The sequence below is a fragment of the Aquarana catesbeiana genome, linkage group LG08 (assembly GCF_042186555.1).
Source record: "Aquarana catesbeiana isolate 2022-GZ linkage group LG08, ASM4218655v1, whole genome shotgun sequence".
Lineage (NCBI taxonomy): Eukaryota > Metazoa > Chordata > Amphibia > Anura > Ranidae > Aquarana > Aquarana catesbeiana.
Window position 1 is genome coordinate 308777203 of NC_133331.1, and position 23322 is coordinate 308800524.

Genomic DNA, 23322 nt, shown 5'->3' on the forward strand with positions numbered 1-23322 from the left:
TCTCCTGGGTAGCAAGGTCCACCTGTGGGATCTGCCATAGATGGGAAATCCGGTTGAACACATGGGGGTGGAGTGACCACTCGTTGTTGTCTCCAAATCTCCTCCATAAGACGTCTGCCTCTGTGTTCATTTTTCCTGGGAAAGATATCGCTCTGAGGTCCACCAGGTTCCGTTCAGCCCAGACCATTATACAGTAGGTTCCACTTCCCTCAGAAGCTTTTTGCTGGGGGTGCCTCCTTGTTTCTGAAGATATGAAACTGCAGCTTTGTTGTCCAGGCGCAGAAGCGCCCTCTGTCCCTTGATTTGGGGTGCAAACTAAGTTAAGGCTAGAAAAGCTGCTCTGGTTTCCAATATATTGGACACTATCCCCTTGGTGGGAAAGGACCATCTCCCCTGGATCCTGACCTCTCTGAATGGGCACCCCACCCCTAAACACTTGCGTCTGATGTAATTATGGTCCAAGAGTGGGAACCCAAATGATGAGACCGGGAGAGATTTTCTGGCTTGGTCCACCAATGGAGGCTCCTGGACATCAGGGCTGACAACAAAATTGTCTGAGATCGATGTTGATTTTTCCATTGTGCTAGGAAACCTGTATGGAGGTGTCTTCGTCTTCGTCGGGCAGTAACCCGCTACCTACTTCAGGAAGCACAGCCAGACACTCTTCCCCTGAGGATCCTTCTGGAGAGTTGTCGGAGGAAACTGAACCATCTGCTTTCAGTTTTTCCTTGGTCCAGCCATTTGTTGAGGCAGTGAAAAACGCTAATGGTTAGGAGGACCAGGAAGAGCCACCTCAGAAGTCAAAGACTTATTTTCCTTTCCTCAAAAGAAAACAAGTCTTTTTCCCGTTAATGGGGGAAATCAAGGAAATCATAGAGGATGAATGGAACAAAACAGACAGAAATTTTCTTTAGATGGGCGTGGCCAAGATGGAGGCTTGAGCGGACGTGTTTCTTGAGCTCTCCTGGAGTGTGATCCGAATACTGCATCCGCAATCAGTGACTGCGTGGATCGAATAGATCCTACTACAGCTGGATGCCTTCTAAATCATCTGGGATCCAAAAGAGGGGTAAGCGGCTGAGATTCCCGCCGTATGTATCGGTGGAGGCCTCTCCGATCCCCTGTGACCTGAACTCTCCTGCACGCCTTCACAATATGGCGTCTCAGACTGACCACGAGGAGATCCCTGTGCTGACAACCCCGGGAATTCCAGAGGTCATGGCGGCTATCAGCTCATGTCAATCTGTTCTCACATCCAAGATTGAAGAAGTGCAAATGGATGTGGGTTTGATCCGGCAGGACTTGGATAAAATAAGAACCCGCGTAGCAGAAACTGAGAGGCGCGTGGGGGATGTGGAGGATACCGTGACCGATCATGCGGCGTCTATCCGGGCCCTGCAGACTAAGGTACGGGCATTGGAATACAGAGCGGAGGACGCGGAAAACCGTAGCCGCCGGAACAACCTACGGATCGTAGGGCTCCCTGAGGGGGTTGAGGGTCCGTCCCCTGCTCTATTTATTGAGGAACTCCTGCACTCTCTGATGCCGGCAGCCCAGCTCTCCCCGCACTTTGCTGTAGAGCGGGCTCATCGGGTACCTTCCAAGCCTGGACCGGAGGGGGCTCCGCCGCGCACGTTCATACTGCGGCTTCTAAATTATCGGGACAGAGATGAATTGTTGGGAGCAGCCCGAGCAGCTGGAACCCTGCTCTACCGAAATGGGAAACTGCTGCTGTTCCCGGATTATACAATAGAAACCCAGAGGCAGCGACGCTCCTTTGACAATATTAAGGCTGCTCTGCGTGTCAAGGGGATTAAGTATAGCATTCTGTTCCCGGCTAAGCTGCGTGTGGTGGATGGAGAGACCGTCCGTTTTTTTACTGCCCCTAAAGATGCGGCTGCTTGGCTGGAGGCGCTGCCGCCGTAGCCCTGCGACTTCTGCTGTTGCTCGTTTCATTCCCTGTATATGACTTCCAGAAAAAGTTGTTCCCGGTAAGCCAATAACTACATGCAGAAGTGCATTGGTTTATGTTCTATCTGATTTTGTCTCCACTGTCTGCATGTTGGAAGAAATGCAGTGGGAAACAAGTTTGCTGGACCGTTAGAAGGTTACTGTCTCCAGGTGACATTTCTTTACTATACCCATCTGAGGAGGGTTGGGGTTAATGTCTCCCTATGACTGGTTTTGCTGGAGATGGTGTCCCTTCGTTGCCCCACTACCCATGGAGCGTTAATTTTTTGGCAACTGTTAACTAAGTATGTGCCCCTGCTTTGTCAGGAGAAAACAGTCCTAAAGTTTTTCTTAAGACTTTCAGAGAAAGTTGTTCCCGGTAAGCCAATAACTACATGCAGAAGTGCAGTGTTTCATGTTCTATTTGATTTTGTCTCCACTGTCTGCATGTGGGAAGAAATACAGTGGGAAACAAGTTTGCTGGACCGTTAGAAGGTTATGATTTCCATGTGTCAACTCTTTACTATACCTATCTGAGGAGGGATGGGTTCACTGTCTCCCTATTACTGGTTTTGCTGGAGATAGTGTTCCTTCGTTGCCCCACTACTCATGGAACGTTAATTTTTTTTTTTGGCAACTGTTAACCAAGTATGTGCCCCTGCTTGTCAGGAGAAAGCAGTCCTAAAGTTTTTCTTACAAGAACTCACTCCAAGCAGATAGCTCTGGACTAGACTTGTGCACTCTATACTGCCAGCCCCTGTGCTCAGAGTGTTCTGTGTTCTGGCTGTATTGGTTGCACGTCCCCAACCTGTGTGGTTTTAGTCTATAGACTAAGGGAGTTATGGGATTCAAATGCAGCTCCCTGTTCCGAGCTGCATGGGGTGGGGGGTGGGGGAGGTTGGCCGTTGCTGACCACAGGTTTGGTTATTGGTTATTTGTCTGTTTTTTCTTTTGTTTTATTTTTTATTTAGTTTGGTCCATTAAAGCCGCTGTTTACCCGTGGTGTCCTGGGTATGTGCTTGTAAACTCTCACAGAAGGAGGCTCCTCGCTGGGATCCACCGTCCCGGAGGGGGTGTTTTGCCTCCTAGGGACGTGGGATCTCGAGTAGGGCCGTTACTAAGGTCTATCCGGTCTGTTGCTTCAATGCTTATATTATGGCCAAATGTATGATAGTATCATGGAATGTGCGAGGACTTAATTCTTCTGTCAAACGCTCTTTGGTAACTAATTACTTGCGGAAACTGCACCCACACATTTGTATTTTGCAGGAGACGCACCTGGTGGGATCCAGGGTCATGTGTCTGAAGAGGGCATGGGTTGGTGCACATTATCACGCCCCTTATTCTAATTATGCCAGAGGGGTAAGTGTTTTGATCCACCGATCCCTGCCCTTTCAGCTCATTGATGTTAAACTGGATCCTGGTGGCCGATTTATTTTATTACATGCAATGATCTCTGAAACCCCATATGTGATAGTAGGGATTTACTTACCCCCTCCTGTGGATATCGATATACTACATGGGGTGAGGCAGCAGACTGCGGTATATAGTGTGGAGAATGTTTTGGTGATAGGAGATTTTAATTTGGTACCGTCCAGGGAGCTAGATAGGGTGCATGCTTCCGGTCCTCCGCAATATGGGCTTGCTCACTGGGCTGCAGCCTTTCATATGACGGACGTCTGGAGACATTTACATCCTTCGGACAGAAAGTATACCTGCCTCTCCACGTCCTATCGGACTATGTCACGAATTGACCTGGCATTTGCCTCCTCAGCAATGGTACAGAGAGTGCTCTCTGTTGAGATCCTGTCCAGAGGTATCTCGGATCATGCGCCATTGGCTGTAACCATTCGGACTTCTCCGGTAGAGGGGGTGAGAGTGTGGAGGCTGTCCAGGAGCTGGATCGCAGACCCTGAAATTCAGGAGGCTATGCCTGCAGCTCTCTGTAATTTTTGGTTGGACAATGCAGATTTTGGTGACCCCAGAGTGCTCTGGGATGCTTTCAAGGCATGGCTCAGGGGGGAATTTATCACCCAGATAGCCCGGCGGAAAAGACAATCTGTGCAGTCTCTGAGGCAAAAGGAGGAACTGGCTAGGGTGCGGGAGGCAGAGTTTGTAAGGACCCCGGGGCAGAATAATTATATACTGTGGCAGGACGCGCTGAGGGACTTATCCTTACTTAGAATAGACCTTACCAAGAAGTCGATGCTAGATGGAGCTCAGAGAGTATTCGAATTTGGGAATAAAAATGGCAGATTACTGGCTTGGTTAGCCAGAGGGCAGCATGCAGTAACTCATATAGGGCGCTTGAAGGGCTCAGATGGTCGCCCTTTAATGCGGCAGGCTGATATAGATGAGAGATTCTTGGAGTTCTACCGGGACCTGTACTCCTCTAGGGTTTCTTATACCAAACCAGACTTACTTCGATATCTGGATTGTATTCAGCTCCCATCTCTTGGTGCTGTTAAAAGTGAACAATTAGATGCAGACATCTCTCTGGAGGAGGTACAGGTGGCTCTGGGCTCTATGCAGTCTGGGAAGACCCCGGGACCGGATGGGATTCCAATAGAATTCTATTCCACATACCAGGAATTGTTGGCGCCCAGGTTAACAGCCCTCTTGAAACAATTTATGGAGAAGGGAAGTCTCCCTGAATCCATGTATGATGCGATAGTGGTGTTGGTGCTCAAGCCTGGCAAGGATCCCGAGGAATGTACCTCCTATAGACCGATATCACTAATAAACGCGGATGCCAAATTGTTGGCAAAAATACTTGCAATGCGGCTTGGTACAGTGATGGATGATTTAGTCCATGTAGACCAGACAGGGTTTATGGCGGGTAAGGGCACCGACATTAATATCCGTCGCTTATTCTTGAATCTGTCCACATCCCATGACAACACTGGTGAGAGAGTCATAGCCTCTCTAGATGCGGAGAAGGCTTTCGACTCCGTGGAGTGGGGATATCTGTGGGAGGTACTGAGGAGGTTTGCTTTTGGTCCAAGGTTTCTCCACTGGTTGGGTCTCCTTTATTACGCTCCTAGGGCCAGAATCCACATAAATGGTAACCTTTCGGATTATTTTCTCCTTCAGAGGGGGACCCGACAGGGGTGTCCGTTGTCACCCAGCCTGTTTGCCTTGGCGTTGGAACCGCTGGCAGTCCTAATCAGAGATTCGGTACGTATTGCAGGTCTTTGGGTCGACCCTCTGGAGGAGAAGATATCCCTATATACAGACGACACTCTGCTATACCTGCAGGATGCTGAGGAGTCGTTAAACGCTGCCTTAGCAGCCTTTGATGAATTTGGGGGTTTTTCCGGAATTCGCATCAATTGGTCCAAGTCCGCCTTGTTCCCCTTGGATGCGCAAGCCAAAACGTGTGGGGCTCACACCCCACTGCAATGGGTGGAAGAATTCACTTATCTAGGAATTAGAGTCACAAGGGATCTGGGCTCCTTTCAGCGTCTCAATCTCCAACCTATAGTACATTGCCTTCAAGACCACTGCTCTAGATGGGCTAATCTCCCGCTTAATCTTCTGGGCCGCATTAATATTTTAAAGATGATATACCTTCCCAAATACACCTATATTCTTAGGAATTGTCCTGTTTGGATATCCCCGTCTTTCTTTAAGGGCATAGACGGCTGCATTGGTTCTTTTCTGTGGCAGGGGGCCTCTCCCCGGTTGGCTAGACAAACCCTTCAGCTACCGGTGAGTAGTGGAGGACTCGCCTTACCCAATTTATTGGTACATTACTGGGCAGCAATGCTCGTCACAGTGAGGTGGTGGTTTCAGCAGTCTAGGGCGAATGCAGCTGTGTGTCTGGAGGCAGCCATAGTGGGTTCTTTGAAGGAGTTCGGTAATTTGGTTTATAGGGGATCCTCGGCGTATCCTTCTCTTCCGTCCTCGACTGTGGCAACCCTCAAGGTGTGGGGAGTGGCTAGAAGACGTTTTTTAAAACCTAATAGGTGGTCTCCCTTCTGCCCCCTATGGGGGAATCCCTCTCTTTTTCATTTCCGTACTATTCCGGACCCACAGCTGTGGGCCCGGTGTGGTATCAAACTGTTACGAGACGTGTTTCAGGCTGGAACTCTTATCTCATTTCGCGATCTAGTAGACAGATTTGGACTTCCAGCCTGAATATTGTTTAGGTACCATCAGTTGCGACATGCAGCCAGTGTCCCACTCCCTCCTAGTCTTGCAGTCAATCCTATTGAAGAGGTATTGGCGCAGGAGACCCTCACTAAGACTATGTCCACAATATATTTTGTTCTTCTCCAGAGGGATTCACCTAAAATGGAGGCCCTATGGGTTAAATGGAAGACTGACTTGCCTGATCTGGATAGAGAGACCTGGGAGGAATGTTTTGAGGATAGCTCTAAATTGGTAATCTCATCTAGAGACAAGTTAATTCAAACAAAATTTTTACATAGGGTTTACTACACTCCTCAGAGATTGCACAGAATCTATCCGCTGTGCTCCCCGAATTGTCCGCGTTGCCAATCACCGGACAGCACCTTCTTCCACATGTTTTGGTCGTGTCCGCGGTTGACAGGATATTGGGCTGAGGTGGGGGACTCTATTAATATTGGGTTCCAGCTGGATATCCCAGTGACGCCGGAGCTGGCACTGTTGGGTATTCAGGATGATGAACAGAGACCCAGATACACTAAGATATTGATTTCACTGTTGTTATTCTATGCAAAAAAACAAATTTTGCTGAAATGGACCTCACATAGACCTCCCACAGTGAGATCATGGGAGGACTCAGTTAATGCAGTTTTACCATTATATAAGCTAACTTACATGAGTAGAGGGTGTCCCCGGAAGTTTGACCGGATTTGGAAGCCATGGACGGATCCCACTTACTGTATATTGCTGACCCTTAGCTCCAGATGTTTCTGTGGGTGATTCCAAATATGGGTGGTACCCGGGCGGCTTGTCTCCCCCTCGCCCCCCCTTCCCTTCCCCCTCCCTACCCTTCTATCCTTCTATTGATAATAGACCTTATATGAAAAGTATGTCAATTTTATTGTATAGGATATGTCGTATACCATGCTGTAAGTGTGCATGATTACGTTCCTTGTATGTTTATGACTACGTTTATTCAAACTACTATGTATTGTATTTTTTCTCCTTTTTTCAAATAAAGACCAACCTTGTTGTGAAATTTTCCTTAGATAGAACCCAAAGGAGAAAACTAACAAAATCAATATCCGAAGTGTAAGAACAAAAAGTGACACATACCTGTTTGCTGAAATGTTTTTTGGGCTGCAGGGCACACACTGGCTATGTGGAGCAGCCCTGAACCCAAAAGGAGCCAAACTTTTAAAGGAAGAGGGGGTGGGAAAGCCTAATTAATGAACCCACCCCCTCCTGGCAACTATTACCAATCTGGAGAGTTCCTTTCCCCAAGGAAAGATGGCGGCCAAAGCCCCACCGCCCTATGCGCCTGCGCACTAGCGTCAGCAGAAGGCTTTATTGATAATTGTGTCAGGCTATGTATTCCGGGCTACGCCTGCGCACAGAGCCCCGGGACACGTCGCACCACACCAGGAAGGATGCCACTGTCCCCCCTCTTCCCACCTTTCGTACAGCGAGTGGGGAGCAGGAATGACAATGTCACGGTAAGAGCTCCCGATCACCCCGAGACCAAAACCGGAGTGTATAGCATGATTCCCCACGATTCGGACCCCAGGAAAAGGGACAAACGGAACGCCCAGGCCGCGCATGCACCGACCAGGAGTAAATGTCCTAAAGGGGACAAGAATTACTGTTGTATATATATTCCCCTTTTCTCTCTCTTTTTTTTTTTTAAAAAAAGCTCAAACTTACTTATCTTTATTTACGAAATAAGGGAGAAAGTCTAACCTGACCAAGGAAACAAAAAGGCTGATCCTCCTGCTGCATTCACCAACATTCATTTGTTCTTAAAGTACCAGCAGACTGCGTTCCTGTGAGGAAACTCTGCAAGACCCCAAAAGATCCACAGAAGGGGTTCCCAGTCTTATTAGCGCTTATTAGCTCTGCCGACTGCAGAGGTATGGACGTACTGCTCATTTTCACCAGTTCCAAAGGTACGAGGAAAAGAAGGAGAATGTTGGGGGAGGGGCTATGCCTTTAATTTAAGCTATTCGCTAGTCCTAAAGGAGGAGTCGAGGCAGAGCCCTATCACATGTTTGCTGCCATGGAGGCACCAGGAAAATATTTTATGGAGATGAAAAACATGGCAGGTAAGCAATTAACATACCTCATTTTATTTGCTCATTTACCCTCAATTTTTTAAGATGGTTACAGGTCTAGTGGCTCTTATTTATTTAACCATTGCAGTGTTATCTTATAATGTTCACATAGTGAAAATAGACAGGACTCCCCCTTTAATGACCTTACTCTCAAGGTGGTCTTTTCCAGTTATATTAAGTTGAACAAAAGTATGACTGGAAGTCAGAGCGTGTTTGTACAGACACAGGAAATTTTGCCAGAAATGGGGAGGAAAAGATGTCAGGTGCAGTCAGAAAGTGATCTACAGACAGGAAATGAGGTAACATATGAACAGGAAGTGATGTAGGGGGGCATAAAAAAGGAAGTTCTGGGTCGGAGGTGAGCCAGGGGGAAGTAGAGCGGAGACATTGCTCGAACTGGCAGCAGAGGCGGTAATAAGATAGACCAGTTAGGCTTTAGCTGAATTTCTACTTTAAACCTCACCCTGGGGACCATCCACCTGCTGACCGGTGAGGTGAGGCGGATTCTGGAAGGTCACATGACATCACTCTTATCTCTAATAATAAAACACAGACCTGACCGAAGAGGTGAGGAGGATTCTGGAAGGTCACATGACAATATTGTTGCTTATTCAAAGCAGACTGTTCATCTGGTGAAGTCTGGTGACCATTTAACCTTCAGAGTGCCTTCACCTCACTTCCTGAAACACAGGAGAAATAATGACAAGAAGATTGTAGAAGTCACCAAGAAGATCATTGAGCTGCTGACAGGAGAGGTGAGCGGTGCCGGGAATTCTGGGACATTATCCAGTAACAGACAAGGGATGTGTCTGGATGGTGACTGTATCATTGTGTGTGTCAGGTTCCTATAAGGTGTCAGGATGTCACTGTCTATTTCTCCATGGAGGAGTGGGAGTATTTAGAAGGACACAAGGATCTCTACAAGAACGCCACAATGGACAATCAGCTGCCCCTCACATCTCCTGGTAAGAGGAGACTTTATTGTAAAGGAGAGAGCAGTACGGAGGGTCCACCTAGATCCTCCATCATCTTTCCCTTTCTTCTGTATTCCCGGGATTCCACACAGGGAGATCACACCATCCCTCACCATCATCAGGTAGGTGGGAAGAACACAAAAAGGGACTCTAGACTGTATGAGATTATACTCTTCTTTCAGCCTATTTGTTGTCACTTTTTCTTTTTAATGGCTTAGCATAAGGGACAGATGTATGTAAAAAATGAGGTTAAAGAGGAAGAAGAGGAGACGACTGTGATGGGTTTTCAGGAGTCTATGGAGGAAGTTGGGATGATAGTGACAACTAAAGAGGAATCTTTTATAGAAATGAGCACAGGTGAGTAATAAACACTAAATAAATAAACTGCTTAAGAATATAGATTGATGATTGGGGATATGTAGACCTTCACATCAGGTAAAACGATCTCTATAAAGATGTCATGATGGAGAATCAGCCGCCCCTCACATCACCGGGTAAGAGGAGACTTTATTGTAAAGGAGAGAGCAGTACGGAGGGTCCACCTAGATCCCCCAATCATCTGATAAACACATAGAAACAATGTATTCAGTCAGTGTGTGTGTTTCCTACAGATGGACCCAGTAATGGGAACCCACCAGAGAGATGTCTCCATCCTCTGTATTCCCGGGATTCCCCACAGGAAGATCACCCCATCCCTCACCATCATCAGGTAGGTGGACCTTGGTGTGTGGAGCACAGAAATATTTCGGCATCAGTGAGATGGCATTTTTCTATACAGTCTCATACTATACAGTTTCATACTTCTACTGCTATATCTATATAATTGCAGCCTTTGCTGCCTGCACCCCCATCTTCATTTGCAGCTCCTTTTTTGAGCACCCTACACCCCCCCTCTTTCTTTTTTTTGCGGCTTTAAATCAGTATATGTTTCTTTCTTCTGTGGGTCAGAAGTCTAGTCATTTATGTCCTCTTTCTCCTTGTGTCCCTTAAATGGCGGGGGGGGGGGGGGGGGGGGGCATTGACGTGATGCTGCTTCTTTGTTCCTGTAAGTCCAGGCTGAGGTGATCATCTGCCTCTAGGGGATGGGTCCCTGGCTTCCATGGTTTTGAGGAAATGGCCAGTAGACCTGGTTTATCTCTGCTTCAGGTTAGTAATGCCTACCGGTCTTGTCCCTCCCCTATCGCTTATGCACAGGTACTGCAAGTGCCTGATATCAGGTCACATTCTTAAACCTATACTGCTTACATTTATGTAAATAAAACTGATTTAATAATGAACGCACTGCATTAATTTGTGTCGTTTATATCTGCCCGAAGTCCAGCTTTAATAAATATTTTCTATTATTTTGGGGTTCAGGGTGAAGAACGAATTAATATAAAAGCTGAGGTTAAAGAGGAAGAAGAAGAGACGTATGTGGGGGGTGATCAGCCGTCTATGGAGGAGGTTGGGATGATTATGAAGAGTGAACAGGATGAAATTTTTCCACCTTTCGACACAAGTAAGTAACAGACACTGAAACTGGGGAATGAAATGTACAATTCAGTTAACCTTTGTGGGTATAAAGTGAAGCTTGATAAGAAGGAGAAGCAGCCAATTCCTGAGAGGGAACCGTGGTGACCGTTGATGGAGTTTCTGTTGGTAGGAGTAGGTCCGTCAGTGCGAGTCGAGGAAAAGCCGATACACGGCTCTTCATGTTTACACTGTGATTGGACACAGCTGATCACATGGTAAAGAACCTACGTCAGAGGCTCTTTACCGAGATCAGTGATGCGGTGGGTCAGACTGACACACCACACCAACGATCTCCAGCGGGCGCGTGATCGCGGCTTATCCCGCTGGACATCATATGACACCCAGTCAGGATAACTTAACCACTTTGCGCACATCATTCTGTTATATGGCGTGCGGGAAGTGGTTAAAGAATTTGCAAATTGTATACAGACTCCAGTATGAACACTTTTCTGATTAATTTTGGAGGGAGAACAGGAACCCAGATTAGAGATTGGAATTTTCCACTTATTCCACTCATACGGAGATGGAGCTAAAACTCCAGGTATTTGTGAACTACTGAAATGTTTTACTTTTTTTTTTTCCCAACAGATGGATGTGATGTCAGAAATTCCTCGGAGAGACATCTTCTATTATCTGCTGATTGTAAGTCAGAAGATAATGTCATCACACAGGATCCTGCAGGAGGAAATCCAAATACACAAAACATACATCACAGACCTTCCTGTCTGGTGACATCAATGGATCCCTCTGATCAGGGGGAATCTTCTCATCAATCACATACTATGATTGTAAATATCCATGTAAGATCTCACACTGCAGATCGATCAACAGATCCTTCTAATCCCGAGGAATCTTCCTTACCCCATGAAGGAGCTCACCGAGCTGACAATCTATTCTCATGTTCAGAGTGCGGGAAATGTTTCACTCGCAAACAAAACCTTGTTAAACACCAGAGAATTCACAAGGGTGAGCGTCCTTATTCATGTTTAGTGTGCGGGAAATCTTTCATTCATCAAGGAGCCCTTGGTATACACCAGAGAATTCACACAGGTGAGCGTCCCTATTCATGTTTAGAGTGCGGGAAATCTTTCACTCATCAAGGAGCCCTTGTTATACACCAGAGAATTCACACAGGTGAGCGTCCCTATTCATGTTTAGAGTGCAGGAAATCTTTCACTTATCAAGGAGCCCTTGTTGAACATCTTAGAATTCACACAGGTGAGCGTCCTTATCCATGTTTAGAGTGTGGGAAATCTTTCACTAAAAAAGGGGCCCTTGTTGAACATCATAGAATTCACACAGGTGAGCGTCCTTACTTATGTTCAGAGTGCGGGAAATGTTTCACTCAAAAAGGGGCCCTTGTTGAACATCACAGAATTCACACAGGTGAGCGTCCCTATTCATGTACAGAGTGCGGGAAATCTTTTTTTTTCAAAGGAGACCTTGGTAAACACCAGAGAATTCACACGGGTGAGCGCGCTTATTCATGTTTAGAGTGCGGGAAATCTTTCACTCAAAAAGGGGGCCTTGTTCTGCACCAGATAATTCACACGGGTGAGTGTCCCTATTCATGTTTAGAGTGCGGGAAATCTTTCACTCATCAAGGAGCCCTTGGTATACACCAGAGAATTCACACAGGTGAGCGTCCCTATTCATGTTTAGAGTGCGGGAAATCTTTCACTCAAAAAGGGGGCCTTGTTAAACACCAGAGAATTCACACAGGTGAGAGTCCCTATTCATGTTTAGAGTGCGGGAAATATTTCACTAAAAAAAGGGGCCTTGCTGAACACCAGAGAATTCACACAGGTGAGCGTCCCTATTCATGTTTAGAGTGCGGGAAATCTTTCATTAAAAAAGGGGCCCTTATTGAACACCAGATAAGTCACATGGGTGAGCGTTGTTATTCGTGTTCAGAGTGCGGGAAATCTTTCATCCTTCAAGGAGCCCTTGTTAGACACCAGAGAATTCACACAGGTGAGCTCCCTTATTCATGTTCAGAGTGCGGGAAATCTTTCACTCAGATAGGAGGTCCTGTTAGACACCAGATAAATAAGGATGCTCCCCTGTGTGACTTATGTGTAGAGTGTGGAAAAACATTTCACTCTGTAAGGAAACCTTGTGAAACACCAGAAAAGTCACACAGGTGAGCGTCCCTATTCATGTTCAGAGTGCAGGAAATCTTATGTTTGTAAAGAAGACCTTATTAGACACCACATACTTCACACGGGTGAGCCTCCCTATTTATGTACAGAGTACGGGTAATCTTTCACTTATAAAGGAGACTTTGTTAAACACCAGAGGATTTGCACAGGTGAGCGTCCCTATTCATGTTCAGAGTGCGGGAAATCTTTCACACGGAAAGGACAACTTCTGAAACACCAGAGAAGTCACGCTATGCTCTAAGTGCGGGAGTGAGTCCTCCTCATTTCTCCAGCTTGTTAGTGTCCTTCCCCCTGTGCTCATAAGGTTGGGTACAAGATATATCCTCTTAATGCCACATGTGATTGCAATTTTTTTATGAATGTGTTTATATCTCAATAAAGTCTTCTATGCATTAGATTGTGTACTTCCCTGTCTTCTCTTTAAGGCTGCTTTCACACTGAGGCGCTTTACAGGCACTATAACGCTAAAAATATCGCCTGCATAGCGCCTGTAAAGAGCGTCTCCTCTCACTCCTGTGTGAAAGTTCGAGTGCTTCCACACTGGAGCGGTGCGCGGGCAGGACACCAAAAAAAGTCCTGCAAGCCGTATCTTTGAGGTGCTGTGGGAGCGGTGAAAACAGCACCCCTGCCCTGCTTTGCGGGCGCACTTAACCCTTTTTTGGCCGTTAAAAGCATCCTGCTAGCGGCCGAAAAGAACCGCCAAAATGACGGTAAAGCGCCACTAAAAATGGCAGAGCTTTACCACTGACACCCCCAACGCCCCAGTGTGAAAGTAGCCGCACTCATATTGGTGAGCATTAGAGCACAGAAAATCCTTCACTCTAATGGAAACTGAAACACCAGAGACGTCGCACAAGAAAAAAACGGCGTAAATGCCCCACTGACAGCTAAATCACAAAAAAAAATATTGGTAAACAAAAATAAAAACGTGGTGTCCCCCCCAAAATCCCTACCAGACCCTTATCGTAGCATGCAGCCTGGCAGGGCGTGTGAGCATCATCAAAGCACCACCGAAGCTTCATTAAAGCACCACCAAAGCTTTATCAAAGCACAACTCCCCAGTTCAGATTACCCCCCTCATAAACTACATATACTGAGACATGGATATGTGTGTGTGCCCGTATGGTACCAGTAAATTCAGTCCCTTGGAAGAAGAAGGCCTTGAATCTTCAGCTAGCCAAAGTAGTTGGTGCACTTAGATGTTCTGTTTGACAGGAGTGATGCAAAGTGTACTGTGGAACTCCCGAAGCAGAAAGAACACTTTTACTGCCTGGCAAAAATAGACACGTTGTCTCTGTAAGATGTGCAAGTTCCCACTCACCAATCCTGCAACCAAGGCCCAAAGGAGATGTCCTGGCAGGCAGACTCTTCAGGTAGCCCGACTGGCTACTTCACAACTGGAACGCTTCATGCCGTCTGTACAGGTGTGACTGGCAATGCAACTGGGATCCTCCTTTCAGGCAGGATGTCCCTGACTGGCCATGGATCTGTGGGAGGAATGGCACACCGACCCAGGAAGGCAGCACCTCGTTCCTGCGTCTGGTCTTCTCACTTGCCTTGTGGTGTCTGCCTAGCTCCCGTTCAGCCTCTTAGACTTTTTCTCTTCTTTGCCTCCAGGGCATGCTGGGCTGTGTAGTTCTTAAACCAGGGAAAGCTGTGGGCCTGTGCTGGGGACTACATGTCCCACAATTATTTGCTCCTCTGTGGTGAAGTCCCATTGGTTCCCGCCCCCTGCCAACGAAGAAGCAGGGGAGAGAGTAGATCGGGCGGCTGTGTCTCCTGCGAGCGCTGCTTGCACACTGCAGAGTGAGAAGGAGAGCGAGGGGGAGAATTACCCCGCAGTTGCTGACAGGCTGTGTCTCCTGAGCCGGTCTCAGTCCCGGTGGAGGCCAGCAGGAAACGCGGGGCACCTGCTACAGCTGCATATCATTTCCTAGTACATGCATCCCTGGTGATGGAATTTGCAGCACTGGAGGTAGAAGATATTAAATGCAATATAAATTGGCAGTATGAGCAGTAACCCCCCATCATGCCCATCCTCTTCCTCCATAGTCACTGTGACAGCTTTTATCTCCAGCAGACACTACATATACATATAGAGGGATATAAAAATGTGACTCTGATATTATTTTACCTTTACCACATTTCCTGTGACAGAAAACAGAACCCATTCCACCGTCACTTCTGTCACCAATGTAAAACAAAATGGAGAATTCAGTCATAGAAGAGCCGAGGAGAGCTGGACACCTCACAGCCAGCACCTCAGAGTTACCGCTTTACACCTCCTTCACTGCCATTGGCTGCACTCCCTCCACACCAACCAATCACAGGGTGGGATCACAGTCACCAGGCGGATTCTACTCTCAACGCAGACTATCCTTACAGCTCTGCACTGCCACTGGCTGCATTCCCTCCACAGGAACCAATCACAAGTTGGGATAAAAGTCACCGGGCAGATTCAGCTCTTCACAGAGATTCATCTCAGACCTCAGCACAGTCACACACTATTATTATTATACATTTATATACCTCTAACCTATACCACAGTGCTGTACAGAGAACACTGTGCTGGTCACATCAATGGAATTGACAAGAATATCTGGTTTATACAGTATCTCACAGATGTTACTACAATGTAAAGTAGTGAGTGTACAGCTTGTATAACAGTGTAAATTTACTGTCCCCTCAAAATAACTCAACACACAGCCATTAATGTCTGAATCGCTGGCAACAAAAGTGATTAAGCCCCCTAAGTGAAAATGTCCAAATTGGGCCCAATTAGCCATTTTCCCTCCCCAGTGTCATATGACTCGTTAGTGTTACAAGGTCTCAGGTGTGAATGAGGAGCAGCTGTGTTGAATTTGGTGTTATCGCTCTCACTCTCTCCTACTGGTCACTGGAAGTTCAACATGGCACCTCATGGCAAAGAACTCTCTGAGGATCGGAAAAAAAGAATTGTTGCTCTACATAAAGATGGCCTAGGCTCATAGGCGTGCGCACAGGGTGTGCCAGGTGTGCCTAGGCACACACTTATCACTCTGTGCTGCACAGATTCCCCCTGCTGTTTGGCTGCAGAAGAAGGGACTAGGGAATCTCTTTCCTAAAGTGACACATCAGGGGTCTGTTAAGACCTCTGATATATCACCAAAGCCCCCCAATGGAGCTCCTAAAAAATTGTATATAACAAAAAAAAATTAAGAATAATAATATATTAATAAATAAAATTGTAAAAAATAGAAAAATTGTAAAAAAGATATGATAATAAAAATAAACTACTGACATCAATCTCCTCCCTACTGACACCGTCTACTGAGATATATATATATATATATATATATATATATATATATACACATACACACACATACGTGTGTTTGAGCTTTGGGTGCACACCCTAATGCCATGGTCTGCGCACACCTATGCCTAGGCTATAAGAAAATTGCCAAGACCCTGAAACTGAGCTGCAGCGCGGTGGCCAAGACCATACAGTGGTTTAAAAGGACAGGTTCCACTCAGAACGGGCCTTGCCATGGTTGACCAAAGAAGTTGAGTGCACGTGCTTAGCGTCATATCCAGAGGTTGTCTTTGGGAAATAGACGTATGAGTGCTGCCAGCATTGCTGCAGAGGTTGAAGGGGTGGGGGGTCAGCCTGTTAGTGCATAGACCATATGCCGCAAACTGCATTAAATTGGTCTGCGTGGCTGTCATCCCAGAAGGAAGCCTCTTCTAAAGATGGTGCACAAGAAAGTCCGCAAACAGTTTGCTGAAGACAAGCAGACTAAGGACATGGATTACTGGAATCATATTCTGTAGTCTGATGAGACCAAGATAAACATATTTAGTGGTGTCAAGGGTGTGTGGTGGCAACCAGGTGAGGAGTACAAAGACAAGTGTGTCTTGCCTACAGTCAAGCATGGTGGTGGGAGTGTCATGGTCTGGGGCTGCATGAGTGCTGCCACTGGGGAGCTACAGTTCATTGAAGGAACCATGAATGCCAACCTGTACTGTGATCCCCAAAGCATGATCCCCTCCCTTTGGAGACTGGGCCGCAGGGCAGTATTTCAACATAAACGGATAACGACCCCAAACACACCTCCAAGACGACCACTGCCTTGCTAAAGAAGCTGAGGCTAAAGGTGGTGGACTGGCCAATCATGTTTCCAGACCTAAACCCTATTGAGCATATGTGGGGCATCCTCAAACGGAAGGTGGAGGAGCACAAGGTCTCTAATATCCACCAGCTCCGTGATGTCGTCATGGAGAAGTGGAAGAGGACTCCTGTGGCAACCTGAGAGGCTCTGGTGAACTCCATGCCCAAGAGGGTTAAGGCAGTGCTGGAAATTAATGGTGGCCACACAAAATATTGACACTTTGGGCCCAATTTGGACATTTTCACTTAGAGGTGTACTCACTCTTGTTGCCAGCAGTTTAGACATTAATGGCTGTGTTGAGTTATTTTGAGGGGAGAGCAAATTTGCACTGTTATACAAGCTGTACACTCACTACTTTACATTGTAGCAAAGCGTAATTTTTTCAGTGTTGTCACATGAAGGATATATTGAAATATTTACAAAAATGTGAGGGGTGTACTCACTTTTGTGAGATACTGTAGACCAGATACATTCTAAATATAGAACCATTTATCCAACTGCATAGTTGCCAACATTGTAAAAAAAAAATGTGGGACACTTTTGTGGCTGTAGGCGGAGCCGGACAATAATTAGGGGGCGGGGCATTCATTTGTAGGCTTGGCTTAGGAAAAATATACAAGTGCGAAATGGGCGTGGTTTACGCATCATAGTGGGCGTGGCTTAAATGGGCGTGGCTCAAGAGGGTGTGGTTAGAGTCTGAGATGAATGAGGGATGGAGAGGGAAAGGGGGAAAGGGGGAGAGGGGGGGAGGGGGAGAGGGAAATGACGGGACAGCAGCCCCAGATCCTACACAATAAAAATATGTGTATTCTAGAAAGTTTAACAATCAGCAGATAAAGATACTCCAAACACTTGGTGTTAGCACTTCAATCATCCCGGCACCATGGTTGTTATGGTGCCAGGATGATTGAAGTGCATTATTTCTATTATTACATTGTAATATAAAATGAAATCATTCAACTCACCATAATGCAGAATCAGTGGGATCCCTGAGCGTGTCACTAGCCACGTCGCCTGCCACCAGCCGTCCGTCCTTGCATCAGGTGCCCCCAGCAGAGTCCGTCCTTGCATCAGGTGTCCCCAGCGGAGCCCCCCTCACACCAGGAGTCCCCAGCGGAGCCCCCCTCACACCAGGAGTCCCCAGCTGAGCCCCCCCTCACACCAGATGCCCCCAGCGGAGCCCCCCCTTACATCAGGTGTCCCCAGCGGAGCCCCCCCTCACATCAGGTGCCCCCAGCGGAGCCCCCCCTTACATCAGGTGTCCCCAGCGGAGCCCCCTTCACATCAGGTGCCCCCAGCGGAGCCCCCCTTACATCAGGTGCCCCCAGCGGAGCCCCCCCTCACATCAGGTGCCCCCAGCGGAGCCCCCCGCCTTACATCAGGTGTCCCCAGCGGAGCCCCCCTCACATCAGGTGCCCCCAGCGGAGCCCCCCTTACATCAGGTGCCCCCAGCGGAGCCCCCCTTACATCAGGTGTCCCCAGCGGAGCCCCCCTCACATCAGGTGCCCCCAGCGGAACCCCCCCTTACATCAGGTGTCCCCGGCAGAGCCCCCCTCACATCAGGTGTCCCCGGCGGAGCTCCCCCTCACATCAGGTGTCCCCAGCGGAGCCCCCCCTTACATCAGGTGTCCCCAGCAGAGCCCCCCTCACATCAGGTGCCCCCAGCGGAACCCCCCTTACATCAGGTGTCCCCGGCAGAGCCCCCCTCACATCAGGTGTCCCCGGCGGAGCTCCCCCTCACATCAGGTGTCCCCAGCGGAGCCTCCCTTACATCAGGTGTCCCCAGTGGAGCCTCCCCTTACATCAGGTGTCCCCAGCGGAGCCCCCCTCACATCAGGTGCCCCCAGGGGAGCCCCCCCTTACACATCAGGTGCCCCCAGCAGAGCCAGCTGGGCAGAGCCCCCCCTTACATCAGGTGTCCCCAGCGGAGCCCCCCCTCACATCAGCTGCCCCCAGCGGAGCCCCCCCTCACATCAAGTGTCCCTGGCAGAGCCCCCCCTCACATCAGGTGTCCCTGGCAGAGCCCCCCCTCACATCAGGTGTCCCTGGCAGAGCCCCCCCTCACATCAGGTGTCCCCGGTGGAGCTCCCCTTACATCAGGTGGGTCCCCAGTGGAGCCCCCCTTACAAATTCCCACAGCGGTGCGGTGCGCCCCCCCTCCCCTACCTCAGAGGTGCCTAGTGTGTCCGCCGGTGTCTTGTCGAATACCGCATGGCTAGAACCCCCGCCCCTTTCCATAACAGACTGGCAGCGGGGCAGGGCGGGGCGAGGCGGAGCGGGGCGGAGGAGCTCCGTCTAGCCCCCCCCCAGCCGTCTTCCTGAGCTTCTTTAAGATGGCGGCCAGCAGAGACAATGTCCGCCGGCCGCAGACCTCTAGCGGCGGCGAAAATCGAGAACCAGATTTCTCGGGACATTTCCCGGGACACCAAAAATTCGGGAATAGAGTGTAAGTCCAGGGAATGTCCCGGGAAATCCAGGACAGTTGGCAACTATGCAACTGTCTATCCAGAGCCTCTGGTTTATAGACCTGATACATCCTAAATATACAACCATTTATCCAACTGTTCATCCAAAGCCTCTGAACACAAATAGAGCTTTCTTTTGGTAGTATTTGATCACCTCTGAGGTTTTTATTTTTTTGTGCTAGAAACCAAAAATTTTGAAAAAAAAATAACAATTTCTTACTTTCTGCTATAAAACAGATCTACTAAAAAAAATTTTAAAAATCAATTTATTTTACATCAATTTATGTCAATATGTATTCTGCTACGTTTTTGGGGGAAAAAAAATCCCATTAAGCGTTTATTGATTGGTTTGCACAGAAGTTATAGCGTCTACAAACTATGGGATTGTTTTACGTAATTTTTTTTTCTTTACCAGTAATGTCGGCGATCAGCGACTTATAGCGGGACTGTAACATCGTGGCAGACAAATCGCACACTAAGTAACACTTTGTTGGGGACCAGTGACACCAATACAGTGCTAAAAAATATGCACTGTCACTGTACTAATGACATTGGCAGGGAAGGGGTTGACATCAGGGGTGATCAAAGGGTTACACATGTCCCTAGGGGGTGCTTTCTAACTGTGTGGGGGATGGTTGCACTGTGGGAAGACAGAGATCCGTATTCCTGCTTAGCAGAAACAGAAGATCTCTAACTTCCCTACTAGCAGAACAGCGATCTGCCTCTCTCAGGAATGAGGGCCGGCTGCCAGCGGACATCGGGTCTGGCGATTGGCTCCCGCTGTGCCCAATCACAGCGAGAGTGAATCACCTGCAACACGCCCCAGACCCGGAAGAGCGAAGTCACGTACCTGTACGTGATTTCACGCAGCAGTATATGTACGCAGGGCAGTCGGCCAGTGGTTAATTACAGAGGAACAAATGGGAGTCTTACAGACACATAAATGCACAATGCAAGGGAGGGAAAAATATTTTATGGAGATGAAAAACACGGCAGGTAAGCAATTAACATACCTCATTTTATTTGCTCATTTACCTGCAATTTTGTAAGATGGTTACAGGTCTAGTGGCTCCTATTTTTAACCATTGTAGTGTTACCTTATAATGTTCACATACTGAAAATAGACAGGACTCCTCCTTTAATGACATTACTATCAAGGTGGTCTTTTCCAATTATATTGAGTGGAACAAAAGCACGACCGTAACAGCGTAACAGCGTAACAGCGTGATTGTACAGATACAGGAAATTATGCCAGAAATGGGGAGGAAAAGATGTCAGGCGCAGTCAGGAAGTGATCTACAGACAGGAAGTGAGGTAACATATGAACATGAAGTGATGTAGGGCCTAAAAAAAAGGAAGTTCCAGGTCGGGAGGAAGTAGAGCGGAGACATTGCTCGAACTGGCAGCAGAGGAGGTAATAAGATAGACCAATTAAGCTTGAAGTCACCAAGAAGATCATTGAGCTGCTGACAGGAGAGGTGAGCGAATTATGGGACATTATCCAGTAACAGACAAGGCATGTGTCTGGATGGTGACTGTATCATTGTGTGTGTCAGGTTCCTATAAGGTGTCAGGATGTCACTGTCCATTTCTCCATGGAGGAGTGGGAGTATTTAGAAGGACACAAGGATCTCTACAAGGACATCATGATGGAGAATCAGCCACCCCTCACATCACTGGGTAAGAGGAGACTTTATTGTAAAGGAGAGAGCAGTACGGAGGGTCCACCTAGATCCCCCATCATCTGTCCCTTTCCTCTGTATTCCCGGGATTCCACACAGGGAGATCACACCATCCCTCACCATCATCAGGTAGGTGGTAGAGAGCCACAAGAACTGAAAAGGAATTCTAAACTATGAGAAGACATTCCAATGTATAATCTCTTGTTCCTTTTTACAAATACATTCTTTTTTGGGGTTTAAGGTGAAGAACTGAAAGACTTCAAAGCTGAGATTAAAGAAGAAGAAGAAGAGACATTGATAGGTGGAGCTCAGCCGTTCATGGAGGAGGGTGTACCTCTGTATTCCTGGGATTCCACACAGGAAGATCACACCATCCCTCACCATCATCAGGTAGATGGGAAGAACACAAAACGTGACTCTAGACTGTATGAGATTATACTCTTCTTTTCAGCCTATTTGTCGTCACATTTTCTTTTTTTTTTTTTTTCTTTTTAATGGCTTAGCATAAAGAACAGATGTATGTAAAAAATGAGGTGACAACTAAAGAGGAGGAACCTTTTATAGATATGAGCACGGGTGAGTAATAAACACTAAAAAAATAAACTGCTTAAGAATATAGATTGATGATTGGGGATATGTAGACCTTCACGTCAGGTAAAATGATCTCTACAAGGACGTCATGATGGAGAATCAGCCGCCCCTCACATCACCAGGTAAGAGGAGACTTTATTGTAAAGGAGAGAGCAGTACGGAGGGTCCACCTAAATCCCCCATCATCTGATAAACACATAAAAACAATGTATTCAGTCAGTGTGTGTGTTTCCTACAGATGGATCCAGTCATGGGAACCCACCAGAGAGATGTCCCCGTCCTCTGTATTCCTGGGATTCCACACAGGAAGGTCATACCATCATTCACCATCATCAGGTAAATGGGATTGAAGAACCAGAACTCAAAAAGAATTCTAAGCTTTCTTCTACGTAATCTCTTGTTCCATTTTACAAATGTGTTCTGTCATCTTTGGGGTTCAGGGTGAAGAACAGAAAGACTTCAAAGCTGAGATTAAAGGGGAAGAAGAAGAGGCGTTGATGAGTGGAGCTCAGCAGTGTATGGAGGAGGGTGTATCTCTGTATTCCCAGGATTCCCCACAGGAAGATCACACCATCCCTCACCATGATCAGGTAGGTGAACTCGGTGTGTGGAGCACAGAAATATTTCGGAATTAGTGAGATGGCATACTACTACATCCGAATTGCAGCCTGCACCCCCATCTTCATTTGCATCTCCTTCTTTGAGCACCTCACATTTTTCACCCCTCCTCCCTTTCTTTCTTCTGTGGGTCTTAAGTCTAGTCATGTGTCATCATGGGTCTTCTTCCTCCCTGTGTCCCTTCAATGGGGGGGATGCTAATTGACATGATGCTGCTTCTTTGTTCCTGTAAGTCCAGGCTGAGGTGATCATCTGCCCCTAGGGGGTGGGTCCCTGGCTTCCATGGGTTTGAGGAAATGGCCAATAGACCTGTTTTATCTCTGCTTCAGATTAGTAATGCCTGCCGGTCTTGTCCCTCCCCTAGCGCTTGTGCACTGGTACTGCAAGTGCTTGATACCAGGTTATATTGTTAAACCTATACTGCTTACATTTATGAAAATAAAACACATTTAATAATGAATGCACTGCATTCATTTGTGTCGTTTATACCTGCCCAGGGTTCAGCTTTAACCACTTCGTGCCCGCGCTATAGCCGAAAGATGGCTGCAGCGCGGACGCTAATTGCCGGGAGGCCGTCCCTGGACGTCGTCCTGTTTACTTCCGTGATGCGCGCTCCCGCGGGCGCGCATCGGGGAAGTTCTGTGCTGGCCGTGTCCCTTGGACACAGCCAGTCACAGATCGCTGAAAACGGCCAATCATAGCGGCCGTTTTCAGCGCGATCGGTGGTGCCAATGAGAGATGATCTCATATGTAAACATATGAGATCATCTCTCATCGCCGGCTCTCCCTCCTCACACAGAGACAGCGTGTGAGGAGGGAGAGCTAACCGTTGCAGCGGTGAGTTAAAAAAAAAACATGAAAAAAAAGTGACGTCAATGCCATCTGTCCCTACTGCCATTTGTCCCCAGTGCCACGTATAAGTGCCATCTGTCATCAGTGCCATCTGTCATCAGTGCCACATATTAGTGCCATCTG

At 47.5% G+C, this 23322-nt stretch overlaps 1 protein-coding gene across 9 annotated transcripts in view; it reads left to right on the forward strand.

Annotated features, from left to right (window-relative positions):
- The window catches only part of LOC141105048 (uncharacterized), a 239500-nt gene that overhangs the window by 186056 nt on the left and 30122 nt on the right, over positions 1–23322 (forward strand). For 7 of the 9 annotated variants that reach the window (XM_073594850.1, XM_073594846.1, XM_073594863.1 and 4 more), the window contains 3 exons: positions 21642–21714; positions 21968–22065; positions 22170–22319. In XM_073594850.1, coding sequence (XP_073450951.1) covers positions 21642–21714; positions 21968–22065; positions 22170–22319 — 321 coding nt within the window. Of the gene's footprint in view, positions 1–20763; positions 20935–21012; positions 21268–21379; positions 21529–21641; positions 21715–21967; positions 22066–22169; positions 22320–23322 lie in introns of those variants that run through there. The other 2 variants (XM_073594852.1, XM_073594851.1) reach the window with 2 other exon arrangements.